The sequence below is a fragment of the Pezoporus occidentalis genome, unplaced genomic scaffold, assembly GCF_034315485.1.
Source record: "Pezoporus occidentalis ecotype Australia unplaced genomic scaffold, CSIRO_AGI_Poc_V1 ctg218, whole genome shotgun sequence".
Classification (NCBI taxonomy): Eukaryota; Metazoa; Chordata; class Aves; order Psittaciformes; family Psittacidae; genus Pezoporus; species Pezoporus occidentalis.
The window spans coordinates 996,442-1,016,509 of NW_026914051.1; the positions used below are offsets into that span (position 1 = coordinate 996,442).

The following is a 20,068-nucleotide window of genomic DNA, read 5'->3' on the forward strand; positions in this document are numbered from 1 at the left end:
GTGGAATCACAATCCCTGGAAGTTTCACAAACCGTGTAGTATATCAGACCCTTAGTCCCATGGTTTAGTGGTGGCCTTGGCAGTGCTGTGGGAATAGTAGAACTTGATGATCTTGAAGGTCTTTTCCTATTTAAATGATTCTATCAGACCACTGCATTATCCAAGCTGTGTTAATGTAACAGACGAGATTAGCTCCTAAAGTTGCTTCTCTTAAACAAGAAAGAAGATTTTATGCAATTTCATAGTGATACTACTGAAATTTTACAGTTTAAAGCAATAATGAAAGGATAGGTATTTAGATAAGTATCAGTAAAACAGAAAACCTAAAACTCAAAAGCCTTAGCTTTTGAGAGTACTACTCATCCATTCAATAGAACTACTTCCCACAGTGTATTCCAACTCTTAAAATTTAATTTAAAAATCTTACACATTTCTTATACTCTGCTTTTACCTTAACCTTAGAGAGAAACATATATTTACTTCTCAAAAATCAACACATATCCTGAATTAATTCTCAAAGAGCTCATTATAGCTCAGTATCTCTGGGTTTTCCATCATATACTAGCAAATTGTATCATTCTAGCTCTCAAAAAGAAACAGTGCATGTGATAAAACCAACCTTCTCTTACTAACCATTTTCCCTCCAAAGTTATTGAAAACATTAAGGCACAGAGATGTATGTCACCCATCAGACTACTGAAGCGTTAACAGTTTAATGCCCTAGTTATGGAGAAACCCACGATTTTTTTAATAAATTTAATGAATATTTTACCATACAGGAAGGTATTTCTTTCCAATGTCATGGTCCAGATTAAGTTTAAAGTTCTATCTGAAAGGAAAATACTCATATGTTGTGACCTGACATCTAAGGATTGTTTTGTTTTGTTTTTCTTTTGTGTTTTTTTTTTTTAAAGTAGCTGCTGTTTGTTGAATTACATCATTTCCCATGCTCAAGTATACAAACTACCCATTTCACAATTTGTTATAACTTCTTATGTATTCTTCCCTGCTTGGTTATAGCGCCACATTCAGAATCATAGAATCACAGACTGGTTGGGGTTGGAGGAGAAGGCAGGACCAAGACTGGCTATGTACAATGTTGAATTGTCACTCAGCCTTACATGCACAAGCTGCCATGTTGAACCATTCATACACCATGAAATAAAAGCATTTATTTATGTAAAAGTAACACAGAACTAAAAAATGAATTGATTAAAATCTTCAACTGTCTGCTAACTAATAAAAATTTGATTATATCAAATCATGTTTTCATGAGCCATTACATTGGTTCATTACATGAACCAATATGAGTATGTCAGCTGGGGTAAATTTAACAGAAAGCATGTAACACAAATGTCTCCTATCAACCTCTGAATTAGCTGTGCAATCACACAGAGAACCTCCACCCACTTAAACACTGTGGTATTACAAAATCATATGTCTACCCATGAAGGTCTAGAAGCTCCCTGACAGGCAGGCAGGCAGACAGACCAGTCACGAAGTCAGTTTCAAGCTTCTCTGTCAACAAGGAAACTCTTAAGACTCTTGAAAGAGGAATACGATAAACCGTGTCTGGATCAATTCACAGTTAGCTCGATTTTTACCAGTCTAAAGCCTTAAAATTGCAATTAGAAAAAAAACCTAAAAATTAGCTTCCAAAAAAATTTCCTTTTAAGAAGGGAGAAAGATCCAGGGCAGTTCTCACAAACAGCTCTAGGAATACTGCAATTGAGAAATGCAGCTTTATCAAGCACAACAGCACTACCAGAAAACCTGAAGAGAGAAGTTTCCCCTCTGCTCCCACTACTGACTTTCATAGAAAAACAATAAAAAAAGAACAAACGCAAACAATTACACAAGGAAAGATCAAACTGTCAATATAAGAAGTATTGCTAAAACAAAATGTCTGTCATTTGGCATAAAAAATATTACTAGAAATTAACAGAAAAAGACTAAGCATTATAAATGCAAATGATAAACTTGAGTTATGCCATTCTCTCATTCAACAAACATCACATCAGTTTTACATGTGTGACTGAATATATTATAATCCTGCTTCTTGAATATCATCTCTGAATGCACACATTTTCAAAATGTTACCAGGCACACTTGAACTCCTGGCTCTTAATAGAATTAACATCTCAAATGTACTTGCATTCTCTACATGTTCTTTTAGTAAAACACTAGTGGAGTTTTAATACAAACAAAAAATTGTTCTAAAAATGTATGAAATGAAAAGCTCATGCTTTTGTAATATGAAGAGTACAACAGATGTGAAATCATTTTGTGGATGTTTCTGTTTAGACAGACCTGGAAAATGGAGTTCCTAACAAATAAAAGATAGCAAGCAAATCCTATAGGCTTACAATTCTCTATGATGACTCTTGATTTGTTATTATTACCCTGAAGCTCTTTAAACAATTTGGATTCTGAGTAATATACACAGAAGTAAGAGAGATTGTGGATAAAGGTAGTAGCTTCAGAGACATGGTACCCTCTGGAAGCTTGCTACCCTGCTTGCAATGTGGTAGGGTTAGGGAAAATGTATGTGTAATTCTAATTTTGGCATCCTACTGATTATGTATACTACTCTTTCTAGCCTTTCCATAATAGTGGTCTTGATTAGAGACCATTGTTCAGGAAGGGAAGCACATGCATTTCCAGATGGCATAAATATGCTGCAATGACTAAACAACATCTGATGAACACATGCAGCTCTGGCAGCACACCAGAAAGAAACCACTGCATTCATGCTATATATATGTACTGTCTGACAAACTTGAGATAAACCACACAGCCAGGTTATGATGGGTAAAACCTGGGAATACACCAACTCCCAAGACTTAAAAACTGTTAGTAACAAAGCTAAAAAAGGAAAATTATTATAGTGTCAATTTTAGGTATCAGCTTGTCCAACACAAGTTAAAACCAAAATACCTTAAGCATTTTTTTTCCTCCTGTTCTAATAAAGCAATTATCACGACAGCTTTAAAATGTTTGCTTCCTGTTTAGCCTGCTCTCTTTGTTTTCTTGTACATTAAATCCTGATGATATCTATACTCGGATTCATCCCTCCTTTCCAAGTTGATGACCCTCAGTCCCATTTCCATCCCCTCAGCCCATTGCCTGAATAACTCATTGCCTGCCCAGGGTCAGCATGGCTACAGAACAGAGATGCTGCCTCATCCCAGTGTTGCCATTTATTCTAATACACATTATAATATATATTATAATATATAATATAATGCATACTACACTGTTTTAACTCCTTTGTGAGCCCAGGGAAATAAAAAATGATAGTAAATTCTTCTGTTTTCAGCTGTTAGGGAAAAAAGCAACAACAAACTAACAAACAAACAAAAAAAAAAGCCCAACAAACCAAAACCCAAAAAACCTTGAAATTAAAAAATTATCAAGTTCTGTGATGAAGCCATAAAAATGCACCTTCTATTGCTTTACAGATTGTATAGCAACCAACTAGCTGTGCACAGAACTAGTATAAAATGTAACCAGCAGCTGAAAATAACTGAAAAGTTATTTTAGCTAAGGTAGAATTTTATCCCAAGATAAACTGCTAATATATTACGCATCATCCAAGAGTTCATCCATTCATGCACTATTTTCTACTAAGAAAAAAGACAATTCAAAAATTGTTTAGACTAAAGACACTAATAACCCACACCGATCAGTTTACAGCTTGTACCCGATTAAGCAAATCATTAACAAACAACTTCTCTCAAGAAAATACAGGAATGTAGAAATGCCAAAAAAAAATCTGTTTATTAATAGGAACTGAAAAGCATCACTTTGCAAACCAGAGGATCTTCTCACCAAAGAAGCTCCCTTTGAAGTCCCACATAGCAGGTAGAAGACAATCTGATGAGATTTACACATCTGACTTTAATGCAATTGAAAATATTTGCTAATACAAGCCACAACAGCGATTCCTGGATTGGCAAATGCAGTTTATTACTGGAGAGAATGAGGACACATGGGTGTCATTTTTCTTTTCCTACTGATTTCTCAGTGTTGGAGAGGTTTTTCCACTCCCTGCTCTCCCTTCCCCCCACTGGAGTCTTGTGAAATGATTCAGAATAATGTAATATTGCGATAATCCAGATTGAATAAGCAGTAAAAAACCCAGACTGCTTCCAAATTCTACTTTTTCGGTACCTCTGCAACCCCTAAGAGCACTGGCAAGGTTCTGTTACCACAAAATAGCATATGCTTACACATTTGTGTTATACTAATAACCTACAGGTATTAATCATGCACTGAGAAGACAATGTTAAGACAAGGGGCACTAAGAGAATGTGCTTATATGAACCGAGCAAAATTCTGTATCTCGAAGTCTTAAAAAAAAAAAAAAATAAAAATCCCCAAAACTTAGATTTGCCACAGAACACATACAGAAAGACAAGGATTTGCATTCTGAAAACCCTACAATCCCAAACCAGTTAGATTTTATATTCAACAAAGCAATTAAAACTAAATTTTAAATGAATTGCCAGATGATATTTACAGGAGCATCTGAGATGAAAACAAATAAACAAACAAAACATCCAAACCCCTGACAAATAATTTTATGTGGAAGAGCTTTTCCACAGAATGACACTACCTAGAAACTTACTCTTCAAACTGCACACTGTATCTTCCTCTCTGGGAAATGTATTTCTGTAAGAGAAGCACGTTCATGATTTGAAAAATGGAGAACTTAAGTTCCAAAGAATTTTCCAGTGATACTAATACATTTTAGAACAATTCTAAAATAATATTTCCTCCCCCCAGAAATCAAGTATATATGCAATTTGGCTTCAAATTCTAAATCTCAAATCAAAGAGACCTAGGCTTTGTCTTTTGTGATAAAACCCAAACCTACAGCACGTTGTCTGACATGTTAAGAGGCCGCAACAAACATCCTGTGAAATCCTAAGGTGACACATACAAGTTTACAGTGTTTATAGTGAGGCAGCAAAATTAGAATAGCACTGCTTCACAGAAACAGCTGACCTTCCTCTGCTTATTGTACAATCAAACGAGGAACTTGTTTTCATTGTTCAGAGAAAACTTTGTCAGAAATACTAATATACAGTGACTTCATAAGATAAGTGAACAAGCAAAGATATATGTATTTCATGTCACCGCAATTTAAAGGAAGAAAGGAGCAGGAGGCATAACATCTTTGTCACTGCACAGCTACCTTATTTCTGCATCACATTACACAAAGGTATTTCTGTATTTACCAGTTCTTTAAAAAAAATGAACATTTCAAATTTGCTCTTTCTTAGATTTCAAGACAATTTAGTATGGTTAAGTGTAGCAAAACTAGTGTGTGTGTCAAAATTAGCTGGAAGCATTTAGTTTAATGGTTAAAACATATCCATTCAGTATTTTATACTGGTAAAGATGCTATCTTAAGTGAATGCAAAATCTAACAGAACGTTATCAACCCTATGCTTAAGGATTTTCCTGCGCCTTTGCAGGTAGAAATATGAATGCTTCCTGTGGAGCTGTAAAAGCGTTTCTGAGGTGAAACACAGGTGAAATTCCTGTGGCTCTTCAGGCTCTGACTGTTGTTCATCCTCACAGAGAATATGGCGCTAGAGTCCTGTAGTGAAGTTTCAAGAGCCACATACACACTAATCTCTTTTCTACAGCATCTACTGTCCTCTGTATTTTTCTTGGGAAACTAAGACTTGTCAATATTCCATGAGTTGTATCTTTTCCTCCTAAAATTAAAGCATTTTGTACTCAGCTGTACAAGTAAAAGTAAGACTTGTTGTGTACAGATATTTGAAATGCACAGTAGGTGTGCCAATATGAAGGAACTGAGAGGGTGGAAGGGGAAACAACCCAGGAACAACAGAAGGTACAACTTAATTTTCTTGTATAAACCAAATGAATCTCTGTTATTTTAGGAAGATTTTACAGGCTTTTTAAAATATAATTAGATGGTCCTTGCACTCATGAAATAAGAAAATGCCTTTTACAGCATCGCTTACAATAAGCCTTAAAACAGTTAAACTATGATTTTTATTTAGTTGGACAGTTGTGGTGAAATCCACAAATACTAACAGGTAATGTTTCAGTGCAGTGTTTGAGCCTTCCTTTTTCAATAATCCTTCATTTTTAAAGGTATATACTATCAGTATTTTAAATGCACTTCCCAACAGTTCTCAAACCATTGCTTACCAGAAGCAGCAATCAAATAGCTTACTAAAAATAAACAAGAAAAACCAGAATAACTTCGTTCTCCAGGACTTTTGTCAAATATTGAACACATATTAATATTTGGAAAAAAAACAAAACACCACCCAAACTTTTCTTACCTCAAGGCTACAGAAGTGATCCACTGCATTTAAAGTGAACACACAAGACCTGAAGAGTTCCTAAAAGTACATGCCAGGCAAAATGGGGAAAATCATGTAGCACTTAGAACTCTGATAATACAAAAAATAACACCCAATGTTTTTATTATATAAGGCACATAGTGAGCTATGTCTAAACCAGGCTTACAAGAAACTCATTCAAAGGCACACTCTTAAATCCATATACATGGATATAAATGATAAAGAAACACTGCTTTTACACTGACACAGAAATTAATCATTTCATCCTCCCGTCTTTTCAGTTAAGCAGTTAGTCAAATTGCCTGGGAAACAATCTGAACTCTCAGTGACCTTTGTTATCCAAACAACATATCCTCGGTGGTTTGGAGCAAAGTAGCTATTCAAACCTTGAACCAAAACAACTTGGACAGCATAAAGCCCTCTACCGATTTTACCTCACTCATTCAGTATGCTGTGAAAAGTTTCAATTATGAACTTCTCCAACTATTTTAACCTGTTGTAAACTCATACTGAACTCACAACCGACCAAGGAAAAGCAGACACAGGAAATGGCAGAGACAAATAACAGTATCTCTTCCATCAGCCTAATCAGCATCAGTACTGTATCTAAGGTGGAACTACTTGAGCTCATATCCTCCCCCTGTTTACAAATTTACACAAAGAGCAAGGAAAAAAAAAAAAAAGACTGCCACGTTACTGAAAAAAAGAATACTGTTAGCCTGCTAGCACTCAAATAATTGTCTATCAAAGACTGTTTAATCAATGAAATTGCCAGAGGAAAAAAAAAACAACAAAACAAAACAAACAAAAAAAACACCCTCTTGCCGGATTTCCACTATTTATTATATGTGGAGAGACTCGCTAAAGTACTTAGAAAGATTTACTTCCAAGTGGTCACCTACTTAGATCAAGCGCTAAATCACTGACTCTGTGATGATGTTTGTTTAGGTGGCAGCAGTTTAGTTGGCGAAGGCTCAATGGCCCCTCACTGAGATCTCTGTGTGTGTGGCCCATTTTGTACTGCAGCTGGCCTGACACACAAGTCCCACTGTATACCAAGCCCATTGTTATTTTAATGTGACTCTTAACAGACTACTTTGCCCTTACCTCCCTAAAAACAGCTCCTGAGGGCAGAGTGCTGAACGCCCCATGGCAGAGCCACCTGTCATAAGGAAGATAAATCACAAAATACATCAGGATTTTTAAAAGTATAATTTTTTAGGCTCAGTTACATCAGGCTGAGATGCAGCTAGAACAAGCATTTATAAAACTCACATAGCATTTTATCTTTTTTTTGATCACCTTTTCACATAGGTGAGAAAGTCCTAAATACGTATGGATTTAAATTAGATTATGATTATAATTCTGACACTTTCAAAATCCCATGCCACTATGACACTGCAAAATAAATATGTCACATATATATCTCTTCTAAACCTGATATTAATTATTTGTGACTTGGGGAAGTTTTCCATTTATTAAAAAAATAAAAAAATAATCAGTACCCTAAGTAGACTCATTCATTACATAAAAAATAGTATAAAGAGTATAAAGAATATGAGGAATACTCCTGGAGTAGTTGCAAGCATTTACCTTTAAGCATCTAGCTGTGGTAGTAGACATCAGTTCAGGGAAGGAACCTATCTCTTTATCAGCTAAACAGCTGAATTAGGTTGTAAATTGTAGTCTTCTGAATTACTGTTAGATGCTGCAAATGACTCCCCTGATCTCTACTTACACTGAAGGTAAAAATTACATAAAAATATCCAAAGGGATTTCACATCTGCATGCAGCCTGTCTTCCTACTCTCCCCTAAGCTGTTGTAGGGTCTCTCTCCTTTGCCTTCAAAATAGGGCTTTCGATACGAGGTATAAATTCAGCCTTAGTTAGCAGCACAAAAGAGGGGGAAGTAATTTTAAGGAGCCACAGACAAGTTTTTAATCTCTAAATTTATAATCTTCCATAAGCAAATAGGGGATAATTATTCTTCCCTACCAGCTAAGAAAGGAAAACCAATCTGATCTTCAACAGCTTGTTTGTAAGTTTACCTCAATGAGGAGGTGTTTACAATGTCAGGTTTTACTGCTATTGTGCAGAATCATCTTTCAGACTAACCGCCCTCAAATCCTCCACCCAGACTACAAAAGTCACAACAAACTTTGAACAACCAACTTGTGGCAGCTAACAAGGGATGACAAACCCGTTCTCATGAGGCAAAATCTACATCCTCCAGCCTACTACTCTTCAACATGCGTGTGTCTGTATCTGTAAATACAAGTTCCTTAGTGAAGACACTATGTGTGAGCACAGTCTGGGCAGGCTAGCAGAGATTCACAGGTTTTGCGGATGAAGAATACCTATTAAGTCATCTAGTGTACTGTACTGCCAATTCAGGATAGTTACCTACAGTGTATTTTCCATTTCTTTGTCCAATCCATAACAATTGCCCCATATAATTTTGGCACATAATTTTAGGTTAAGCAGCTCTTTAGCAAGCTGCTCCAAAGAATGTAAAAATTATTTCAAATACCACAGGAATCAACTGATACCCCAAGGTGGTATACACAGATGTAGCAGTATACTTGTCCAACATGGATGTGATATATATATAAAAAAAAAAGAAGAAAAAAAAGAATTATAGCTTAACATTCTTTCTCTGCTTTCTCAGATACATTCTCTTTGCGTATTAAAGTAACAAAAATTGGTAAACTCCATGCTATTACAGACAAGTGTGAAATGCAAATGCACCAAGAATGTTATTTAAGAGTATTCATTTAAACTATGGTATCTACAAATAAATGTGAATTTTCTTAGCAAGGAGACAGAACATGAAGCAGCTTGTCCCACAGGCTGCAAAAATTCACCACTGCAAATTCCTTAAGATGCTTTTAACAACCACATTCCAGCTTCGGTATACCCATCATGTACCTAAACCTCATAGACTTTTCAGCCAGTAATTATTTACAGACTGCATAGATAACATTTTTAAGTAAGGGTGCAGGACATAACTCAACTGAATCTATGATGTATTCAGAAGAAAAATGTCAAATTGTTTTGTAGACATTGTACTCTTCATGTTTTATAGGAATTAGTGTTATACCCAGGCTGGACAGAAAACAGTGGCAAAGCACTGCACTGGAAATTATTGGCTGAGATGGACATAAATGACTGTTGGCGATCAACATCATCCTGTAGGTATGTTTCACTAAAATTGATGAAATATAATTAAGTTTCTGTATACAAGCATGCATATACCTCTAACAAAAGGCATACAGATTTTCCAAGAGTATTAAATTTCTTCTTAGGAAACTGTGTACTCATTGGATTAAAAAAAATCCAATAATAGCTGCATGAACTGATAAGCATTTTACATCTCACAAAAGATAACACTGCATTTCAGGAGTTTTGGTTGGGGTTTTTTTAACTAAAAAGAGTTAACTGCATTATTTAAGACTAAGCTAAAGATTCAGCATTCAAACACAGCCAAGCACATTTTATGCATAGCTTTCTGTACCCTCTCCTTTTGTTATGTATCAGATGATAAAAACATTGGTTTAAGAATAGTAATCTTCTACTTATTCCCAACAATTTAATGGACTCTTTTCACAATGGTTATTAATAATACAATGGGGTAGGAGAGAAGTAGGGAACTTTAAAGTAGTATTAAGTGTCCTACTGTCAAAATTGGAAATAACTGTTCCTTTTCCTTTATGCCCACATTTTTAAACAAAAACATGAAGATTAACTACCTCTCTCAGTTTGACTGCAGGTAGCACATCTAACAAAAGAAATGCGACACAGTTTAACCAAAAGCTCCCCTTCCTCCACTCACACATCTCCATCACCATCCTGCTACCCCCTACCCAGCCCATGTGGAAATTTATACACATATACATTGACTGATTGATGGCTTGGCTTTGCGAGTGAAGATTTGGGAAAGGCTTTACCCATGCTTACTACAAGCACGATGACTAACAGCAATGTGGGGTAGGCAAATCTGGTTGGAAAAGGCTGCCTGAGCATTCAGGATGTTTCTGAACAGGACCGTCATCTCCTGGGACAATCTCGAGCGAACGATGTCCTGAACCACCGACATGCAAGGCTGGATCTGCAGCTTCCAGTGCACCTTGTCACCTGCCGTTTCATCCCTCACCTGTTGCTACAGGGCTTTGCAAGTGTGAGTAAACCCCTCCAGCCTGCGCAGTGGATTTTGTAGGTGAGGCACAGTGTGCGTGGAACTGGCCCCACCCTTTACACCTGAGGTTTAACTGCCATGGCCTAGCTAGCTAGGATGGTGACAGCAAAGTCCTCAGGTTGTAGGTTTTGTGAGAGTGTCCTTCTCTTAGATGAAGGACCATAAAGGCTAGACAAGCTCCATCAGCCGGGTTTGAAGATAGGAGTTTTCCTTCTCCTGTGAGGATGACTTGCCTTCGTTAATGAAGATTTGGAAAGGGCTTTACCCAAGAATTCTGAACAAGACTGTCATCTCCTGGGTCAATCTCTAGCAACCGACGACACAACAGCACATCATCAAATGTCTAGGCGGGATTCTGACTTAGAGGTGTTCAGTCATAAGCCCGCAGATGGTAGCCTCACGCCAGTGGCTCTCCAGCCAAGCACACACACCAGGGGTCTGAACCTGCGGTTCCTCTCATACCAAGCAGCATTACTACTGCAACAACACATCATCAGTAGGGTAAAACTAACCTGTCTCACGACGGTACACACACACACAGAGTTCCTGAAATATGAAAAGATAAAATTTTCATACTGATTAAGCCAAAGACATAAAGACAAAATACAAATACCCAGTAAGAAAAATAAGTACTGGTAACAGATAAAACACTGAATTTAAGTCACATTTAAGTTGCAGGGTAGTTTCTCTAGGCTTCCTCTGCAGTAAATGTACATTTAGCTGAATCTCAGCCCACTGGATGTACAGAGCCCAGGAAAATGAATTTCCTAATTTAATACTGAATGATACACATAATAAGTGCTTTCATAGAGAATCTGCAAGATGTTTGAAACATATGCTATTATATACCTGAAAGCTATTTGTAATTCTGGCAAAGGCTTTGGCAGTTTTATTTGTAGGCACTAGCTGGGGAGAAGGGGGGGGGGATGGGGGTGGGGAAGGGAGGTATATTTTCACCCAAGAAATTACATCTTTTCTAAGAACACTCTTTAGACATCCAAAACTAAAAGCATGCATAGCAATCAGAACACTGAAGGCTGAGCATTGATTTTTAAGGAGGGAGAAGGAAATCAAAAACAAGAGTACAAACAAGGAAAATTACCTTAAATTATTTTCTTCACCAGAAAAGCTTTAACACCAAATCATAACACAAAATAACCAAAAGTATCTACAAATACAGATTGTACTGGTTTCTTTCTTGCTTTAAAAGGACCATTTTCTTGGCATCCAAGAAACCAAAATGGAATCACATACCCAGCTGTAATTTAATGCAATTTCAAGAAGGAAACAATTTTCGCTTTAGCTTCCAAAAGATTTGAGGTAAATAAAAAAGCTCATTTAAAAAGTATGTTTTTGCATTTGAAAATAATCTTACTTAAATTTTAATATTTTTCCTTATTTATGTGCATATAGAGAGACGAAAGAAGAAACAAGCACAGCAGAAATGCTTTGGGCATTTGTAATTTTAAAATGAAAGCATACTTCCTAAATTAGGAATTAAGAATAAAGCTATACTACATGGAATATACCATCTTCATACTGAACTGCATCTTCAATGTGCAGGTATACCCAAAATATAACATTATAAAGTGGTTTGAGTTTGAAGGGACATCAAAGCTTATTCATTTCCACCCCCTTGCCACGGGCAGGGACACCTTCCAGTAGACCAGGCTGCTCCGAGCTCCGTCCAACCTGGCCTTGAACATTGCCAGGGATGGGGCAGCCACAGCTTCTCTGGGCAACCTGTGTCAGGGCCTCACCACCCTCACAGGGAAGAGCTTCTGCCTAACAGCTCATCTTAATCTCCCCTCTTTCAGGTTAAAGCCATTCCCCCTCAGCCTATTACTACACTAATCCAAAACTTACATAAAGAAATAATGTTCTTATGCAGTAGCATTTAAGAAAGTAACACAGAAATAGTTATATTGGTACCAGCTTATACTGGTACCAGGAAAACTCAAACTTGTTTCTAGTTTGGCCCATGGCAGAGCACACAATATGCAGTTAGAAATATGTATTGCAGGTCTGTCAATTTCAAATAATCTAATAAAATACAGAAATGTACCAAAAAGGTCCTTCCCATAGTTTAACATTCAGATTGAAACATTTAACTATACTTACAGAGCCATCCTTCAGATTTCTTTCATAGGAGAAGTGACACTCCATATTTTCATCATCCCTTGAAACAGCAAAGTTGTATCTGCCAACTGATTCTTCTCCAGCTATCAATGCTTTCTTCAGTTCTTCAACATACTTTTCTCTGTTCATTTCCATGTCAGCAGCCTCCCTAGAAATTTCAGCTTCGGACACTATCAGAAAGAGACGTGAGAAATACCTTTATGGGTATTTGTGAATACGTGTATATGTATATGTGAGCATGTATATATACTTACATGAACATACAGACAGACACATACTGTAAGGAATAGGCAAAATTAATATCTTAATGGAGACTATTCTTTTCTTGACATACTATGTGCCAGATGCTAATAGAAAGGTAGCAGGAATACTGCTTTTTCCTAAGAATTTAGTTTTGTTCGTTTCCTGTCTAAAAATGGTTTATTGCTACCAGTGCACAATTCTACTTGCCTAAACTTATTCTGAATAACACTAACCTGATAACAGAAAGTGGAACGTTTGAACTATGATTTATTGTGCCCTCTGAGGTCTCTTTGAAAGCATGTAATCTGAACCCTGTAAAACAACAGATGATATTGCCTCCTCACACATTCTTAACCTAGTTTTCCTAGTTTGTAACTTACAATCTGAAGAAAAAACAAGCTATCAATTTACAAATGAAACTACACCAAGAGACTCAAGAATCCTTGTTTTACCCTTCACACTCAAACACCACGAAATGAGGGATGTGTTTCCAGTTTGCACTACATAAGGTCTATGAAGAAAATTTTATTCCATTCCTTTGAAGATGAAGAATGACTGAATACAGTACAGAATAGGCCAATAAAGATGTACTGTTGTTAAAAGCTATGATAACCTTTACCATCTGCTTCTGATCATTTATTTCTTCCTAAGTCTTGGTAAAACCTCAAAATGAAATGGCAGGTTACCAAAACCCACCATCTTTCACTACAAGTAGCAAGAAACAGTTCTTGATTTTACCTCCTGGGCCCCTGCTTACCTTACTTCCTTTTTAGTTTATTCTACATAGTGTTTCCTTAGAACTTTTAAAGATCAAATGTTAATCAGAATAACGATCTCAATGAGTGCAGAGTTTTCTTGCAGAGACAGATGTAAGCAAAGACTCTAAATTAAAGATAGGACATCTATAACATACTGCAGGCTTTCATGTGTAGCTTACCAATACAGTATTTTAGATTGTTTACTTAATTAACAGAAGTGTTTTTTTCTTTTCTTCTGGCCAATCTTCTGAGCAAGACTGCTCTGGATTGTCACTTGCCCCTACCTGCTCTTAAACCTGTCTAGAATTTGAGAGAGCAAGTTATACAAAAAGACATTAATTTGGAACATCTTGGGAATAAAAAAAAAAAAAAAGGAAAGAAAAAAAAAGAAAAAGACACACACACATCAAAAACCAACTCAGAAACCCAGTAAAAAAGAGGTACCCCACTTAAAAACCTACTAATTAGGTTTTATTAATTAATACCTGTATTTCTTCTCTATACAAATGCCTTTGTTCATAAGTATTAGCTTTTGTAGTCCTCCTCTCTACACAACTCAAAGTATGGAAAACATGTAAGCTTTACCAATCTTACACTTAACCGAGAGGGGTTTGTTGCGTTTTTTTGTTGGGGTTTTGTGCCCTTTATTTTATTTTTTTTAATAACTGGTCGCAGTAATCAGTTTAGCCATCTATTCACAAATACATTAACTGTGCACACAAAGAAATACTACCTTTATAATCACTTTAAGTGATTACATTACTATACGCCTGCAAAATCTGCTAAGGCAGATCAGTCATGAACACCCCATTCTACTACTCTGTTTATAAGGGAGAACAGTTACGTGAAAAAGATGCAGGTGGCAGGAGAGAGCATGCTAATGTCACCACTTCAAGGAAACAAAAGGTTGACACAAAGAGAAGCTACCCTTTTCTGTGAAAAATCTCAGCCTGCAGATACGCTCATTTAAAAGGATAAATTAGTGGGTCAGAATCACACTAGTTATCCCCTAGCACAAGGGTTTTTTTCCTAGCAGATTCAAAAGTGTTAGGTCCTTCGAAAGCCAGAAAGCAAAGGGATGCAAAGGAACTGAACTGCTTTGAAGTTATAAGGTAAAAATCAAGGAAAAAGAATGGAATTAGTCTCATAAATATCAGCAATTCAGTCTCTGTCATGCAAAGATGAAAAATGTCAGGTGTATGGCAGTCTGAAATCTGTCACAAAGTTCCCTATATTGTTCTTAAGAAAACACTTAAAAATGAGTATTCTCTGCTCTCCTCTTCTTTCAAAGATACAAGAGGAAACCTGTCACACTTACAGTAACCTAATATAAAGTAAAAGGACAAGGTATGACACACAGTATTTTACAAAATCAGCAACACCACAAACATTCAGCAGATGGCAGAAACTGCAGAAATGTCATTATATGTCAAAAAGAATAGAGGAATGCTATGGAACATGCATTACAATAAACCAGAAACAAAACAACTTCATAATCAGTATTCCCAAATTGGAGAAGGTGCTTCTATCCTCACCTTTTAAGTTGCATTACCTATATTGCAGAGAAGGAAAAATAAAAAGGAATGGGTGGAATAATGAGGCAAGCAAGAAGTGTGGCATATTAAACTGTATGTTCCTACAGATTTGTAAGCTGAAGATGTGTGTTCTTAGTAAAAGCACATCTCACAAATGTGTGTTCCTAGTAAAAGCACATCTCACAAAATGGAAACTATTCTGCTGTCCATTTCAGCAGATGCAATAGGTAATTGTACATAAATGTTTTTTTGTATGCAGCCTAAGACTGATGAGCTTTAGGGCACTGAAATACTCTTGAGACACCTAATAAACTAATGATTCAAAACATTTATATCTTGGTATCGTCGTTTGAAGAACGTTACACTTTTCAAACTTATTTGTACAACCCAAAAGGACAAATTCAAGGAGAGCTAAAGTAAGGGCAACAGCAGCCCTCTTCACTAAGCTAAGGTTTGAAAAATGTTTATGAAAAGGAACATGGAACAAGGACACAGAGAAATCGATAAAGGCATAGCAGAATCCTTTCTTCTCTGGACGGACATCACAACCAGCTCTTTTCCTAAGATGTAAACCCCCTTCCTAATAGGGGAAGAGAAAGAGGCTAAGACAGAGTACAATGTACGTAGCCAGTTAGTACTACTTGTTCAAACAGCACTTTGAGTGCAAAGCCACAATTTAGCTCCAATGCTGAGTCACTGCCTCGATCCCTGTTACCACACCTATCCAGCTGGCATATGGGGCATGAACAAGAGCAAAGCCAGCATGCAGCACTGAAAACATGAGCAGACCTACAAGCAAGCAACTACTAAGTCAACATCGGCTCTGCATTAATCCTCACACATTAAGACTGACAGGCATTTCAGAACAGGACTTCATACCATCACAAAGGTCAATGCAAAGCAGGAGGCTTTAAACCTACACTGGCCATTGCACGTGTTACCAGTTCTTCCTCACCTCACTGTAAACCAAGTAGTTCAACTCTCAGCCTCAACATAACTGAACGCATCTAAAGGCTGGATAGGGCTTTGAGCAATCTGATCTAGTGGAAGGTGTCCCTGCCTAAGGCAGGGGATTGAAACTCTCCTTCCCTGGAGACATTCAAAACCCGCCTGGACACATTGCTGTGTAACATTATCTAGGTGTTCCTGCTCCAGCAGGGGGATTGGACTAGATGATCTTTTGAGGTCCCTTCCAATCTCTAGCATACTGTGATACTGTGATACTGTGAGTTTTAAGGTCATTTCCAACCCAAACCAGTCTGGGATTCTGTGATCTTAGATGAAGTAGCAGAAGTATTTTCAAAGATATTTAAAAAGTATTTTAAGCATGAAACGGATGTTACCAGAAAGGCTTAAGACTTTGACAATTACCACCTGCATCTTTTTTTTTTAAACTCAAAGCAGTACTTTTAACGTTCACGTAAAGAGTAGAACTTTTGTCAGGGGAAAAAGCTAAGCCTACATGTCAGTGAAAAATTGGGGGTACAGTGCTGCTGAACAGTTATTTTGCAGAGCTAACAATCCACCAAATATAGCAAGAATTGAGTGAGAGAAGCACACAAGAAATTTACCATCAAAACATTTCTAGCTTCTTTATAAATCACAACCACCAATTTCCTGATTACCTAGCTTATTTCTTGTACAGGATGCAAGACAGGTTGAAAGAAAAGAAGCCACTAGTACATCAGCAATCCACTCAAGTCCCTCAAAACAGTAGAGACAGAAATACGGAATCGCCTGCAGAATGAGTCAAAGAGGGGAAGAAAAAAGTAAGTTGGAAATAACTGCTGAAATAAGTGTTTGTCTAGAACAACTACTTCAACACTGAGATAAATCTTTAATGAAAATAAGAAAGCTAAAAAACCAAAGCTACTAACATATGCTGTAATAGAGCACTTGGGTTTTTCTCCAGTGGTGCCTGTACCTGCTGCATGTTCCTCTACCTTATAGAACTAGCAAAACTGATCAATCATTAGCAAAACATGGAATGTATAAATCCACATACCTGTAATTCTTTAACCCAATACCAACTTAATACATTAGATCATATTGCGTATTTGTGTGCTTCTCCTCCCTCCCAAGATTTACTTTTTTTTTTTTTTCTCCATCCTTAAATAAGACTCCTAACACTTTTCATCATCACATTCAATATACAAAACCCATAAAAGACAACTCCATCAGCAACCCCCATTCATTTCCTGGTAGGTTTTGCCAAACAAAATAATCCACAGCACGAGAAACTCAAAAGGGATTTCCCATAGCAAGAATTTTCTGATTAGAGCTTTTCCTCATCCCAGATTTTGAATTTAGAGTCTAAGCACTCTCAAACACGATGTAATAACTTAGAAAAAGCATATAAGAACTTGAACTCCTAAAGAAATTATTGAAAGGACTGCAAATTCAATAGGGTTTCCTTAGAAATGGATCGCATAAGAAATAGAAGTATTCTCCTTTGGATGAATCCCTTGTGCTCATGCTAAATGGCTGTGGGTTTCTTTCTTTCAATAGAGTGAGATCATCTTGCTTTCACTGGTTCTCTGTTTTGGAAAATGATAAGCCATTCTGCCAGATGCAGGAAGTTAACAAAACGAGAACTGTGTTTATGTATTTTTTCTATACTCTTCCAGTTAGAGTAACACAGCTTTTACTTAGAAAAATAAGAGATTCAAAGAATCAGCTTGTCATGAATTTTAAACTGGGAATTTTTAAGTTATGTAAGAACAACCAGAAAAGCCTTTAAACAGAAAAACTAGTATGCTCAATTAGTTAGGCATTTATCAATGTTAACATCCCTTTTGTTATTTTGAAAATACATAGTTTGACTATCCTATTGTCAAATCAAGAAAGAAAAACCTTTCATGCCAGACCATAGTGAACCAGCAGGGGAATATATGCATATGTCCTGTGCAGGAACTCTTAATCAATAGTGTGTTTGAAATGTCAAAAGGAATATGGAAGAGCTGTTTTAATGCATAGGTAGACATATTTTAAATTAGTCTTTTTTCAAACCTATTTCTTAGGTTTGAAAGAAAAAAAAGTAAACATAGTATTCAAAATAAGGTTAATGAATGATTAAGCTGCTTTTTATACATAGGAGCTAGATATATACACACATAGTTTGTATACACACAAACACAAAGCCCTGTTAGATAGACACATAGGTAGGTAGGTAGGTAAACATAGATGATAGATAGATAGATAGATAGATAGATAGATAGATAGATAGATAGATAGATAGATAGATAGATAAGGCCTATTTGAAAGCTCGGTTTACACAGGAACTGAGCAGGGGGGAAACAATAGCTGGGCAGGGAGCAAGAAGGAAGGAAGGAACTACATGGTCATATATTCTTATAGAAAATGAAGAGTCTGAAATAGAAAAAAAAGAGTCAGGAAATGTTTTCACCTACAATATGCTGTGAAATATATTATTCTTTCCTCCCTCTGAAATATTTTTGCCACTGAGAGAAGGGCTTCTGATCAAGCATTTGACACATTTCTAAATGAACACACAATCTTTCTTCTTTTCGTTAAGCATGAGTGAAAGAAGTACGCACTTATTAAAAGACCCATTTTCTTATTCAGGTTTTTTTCCAACTTGTGCCAAGAAAAAAAAAAAAATCTAGTCCCTTCTCCTTCTCTAAAATTCACCTGAGTACCAAACAGAGCTACCTTTAATTATTAAGATTTTATAAAACTGCTTAAAAACCATCTGCAATTAAAAGCTTCTTGAACTACAGTTTGCAAATGCAACTTGCATAACTGTTCAAGAATCTGCAGAAGACATGTAAGTGGTACTCCAATATCACTGCACTCCATTAAATTCTTAAGAAAGAACAAAATATTGCATATCCATATGCTAAATGAATTAGTATTAGGTTTGACACAGAGTTTTTCCAAATTTGAAAGACCTCTGAACACTTCCCAGAAAATCATGAACTACACCTCCTCTTTCACCAGGAAGAAGCGATGTTCATAAAAAGTTTTCAATGCAAGCTGCAGGTCACAGTCTAGAAAATTATTCATATAACAAAAAATAATATAGAACAGCAATAATAATAAAGAACAGTAATAACTTAATACAGGCTTGGGTTTTTTTGCTTTACATTATTACCTGCCCCAGTCCATGCACATTGACCATCACTTAGTGTTATACCAAAGCCAGCACCTAAATCTTTTTCCCATGACACTTGTAGGAAATATGTTGCTTCTGGATCAGAAACTGGATGAATTCTGTTCAAAGTCTTCTCCATTTTCCAGATACCTGTTTGGGAAGTAAGATAATCCTTTTATAACCGATGGCTTATTTTCCAGAGGTCCTTAGCAGTTTTACATAACCAGCTTAGGAAAAAAAAAAACCACAAAAAACACAAAAACCCACAAATATAAGTGTACTTAAAATGTCATTTTACTTTCCTCCACAAATTCAGATTTTCAGAGAATTAAGGTTTCCAAACAGAAAACTGGATTACAATAAGTAAGGTTTAAAAGAACAGTGACAACAAACAAATGTACTTGAATAGTCCCAAATTAGTAAACTAAGAGTCAGGAAGATGAGGAAGAGAAAATTACAATAGACATACAATTCCCCATGCCTGTGTTTTTCATTTACAGTTCGCTGTCACACAACATACAGCACATGGAATAGAATGGAAAAATCAATTTAATCTGGGAAACTGACAGGTGAAAGCATGCTGCTAAGGTTCCCTGCAAAGCAGAGGCTGTAGTGGATGCCAGCTACCATAGAATTTCTAATTTTTAAATAATATACTTTAACAACTAAATGCTGCAGAAACCAAAATTTATGACATTACAGCGAATTTTTTGCTCAGTATCAAAGCGACTTGG

At 36.4% G+C, this 20,068-nt stretch overlaps 1 protein-coding gene across 1 annotated transcript in view; it reads right to left on the bottom strand.

Moving 5' to 3' along the window:
* Nucleotides 1-19,524, bottom strand: part of XRCC4 (X-ray repair cross complementing 4) — a 167,572-nt gene extending 148,048 nt beyond the window's left edge. The window contains exons 1-2 of the mRNA XM_062620000.1: nt 19,335-19,524; nt 12,667-12,854 (exon numbers count right to left, since the gene is read on the bottom strand). Of these exons, the coding sequence (XP_062475984.1) occupies nt 12,667-12,854; nt 19,335-19,473 (327 nt within the window). The 5' untranslated portion in view covers nt 19,474-19,524. The remainder of the gene's footprint in view (nt 1-12,666; nt 12,855-19,334) is intronic.
* Between the last annotated feature and the right edge of the window lie 544 nt (nt 19,525-20,068).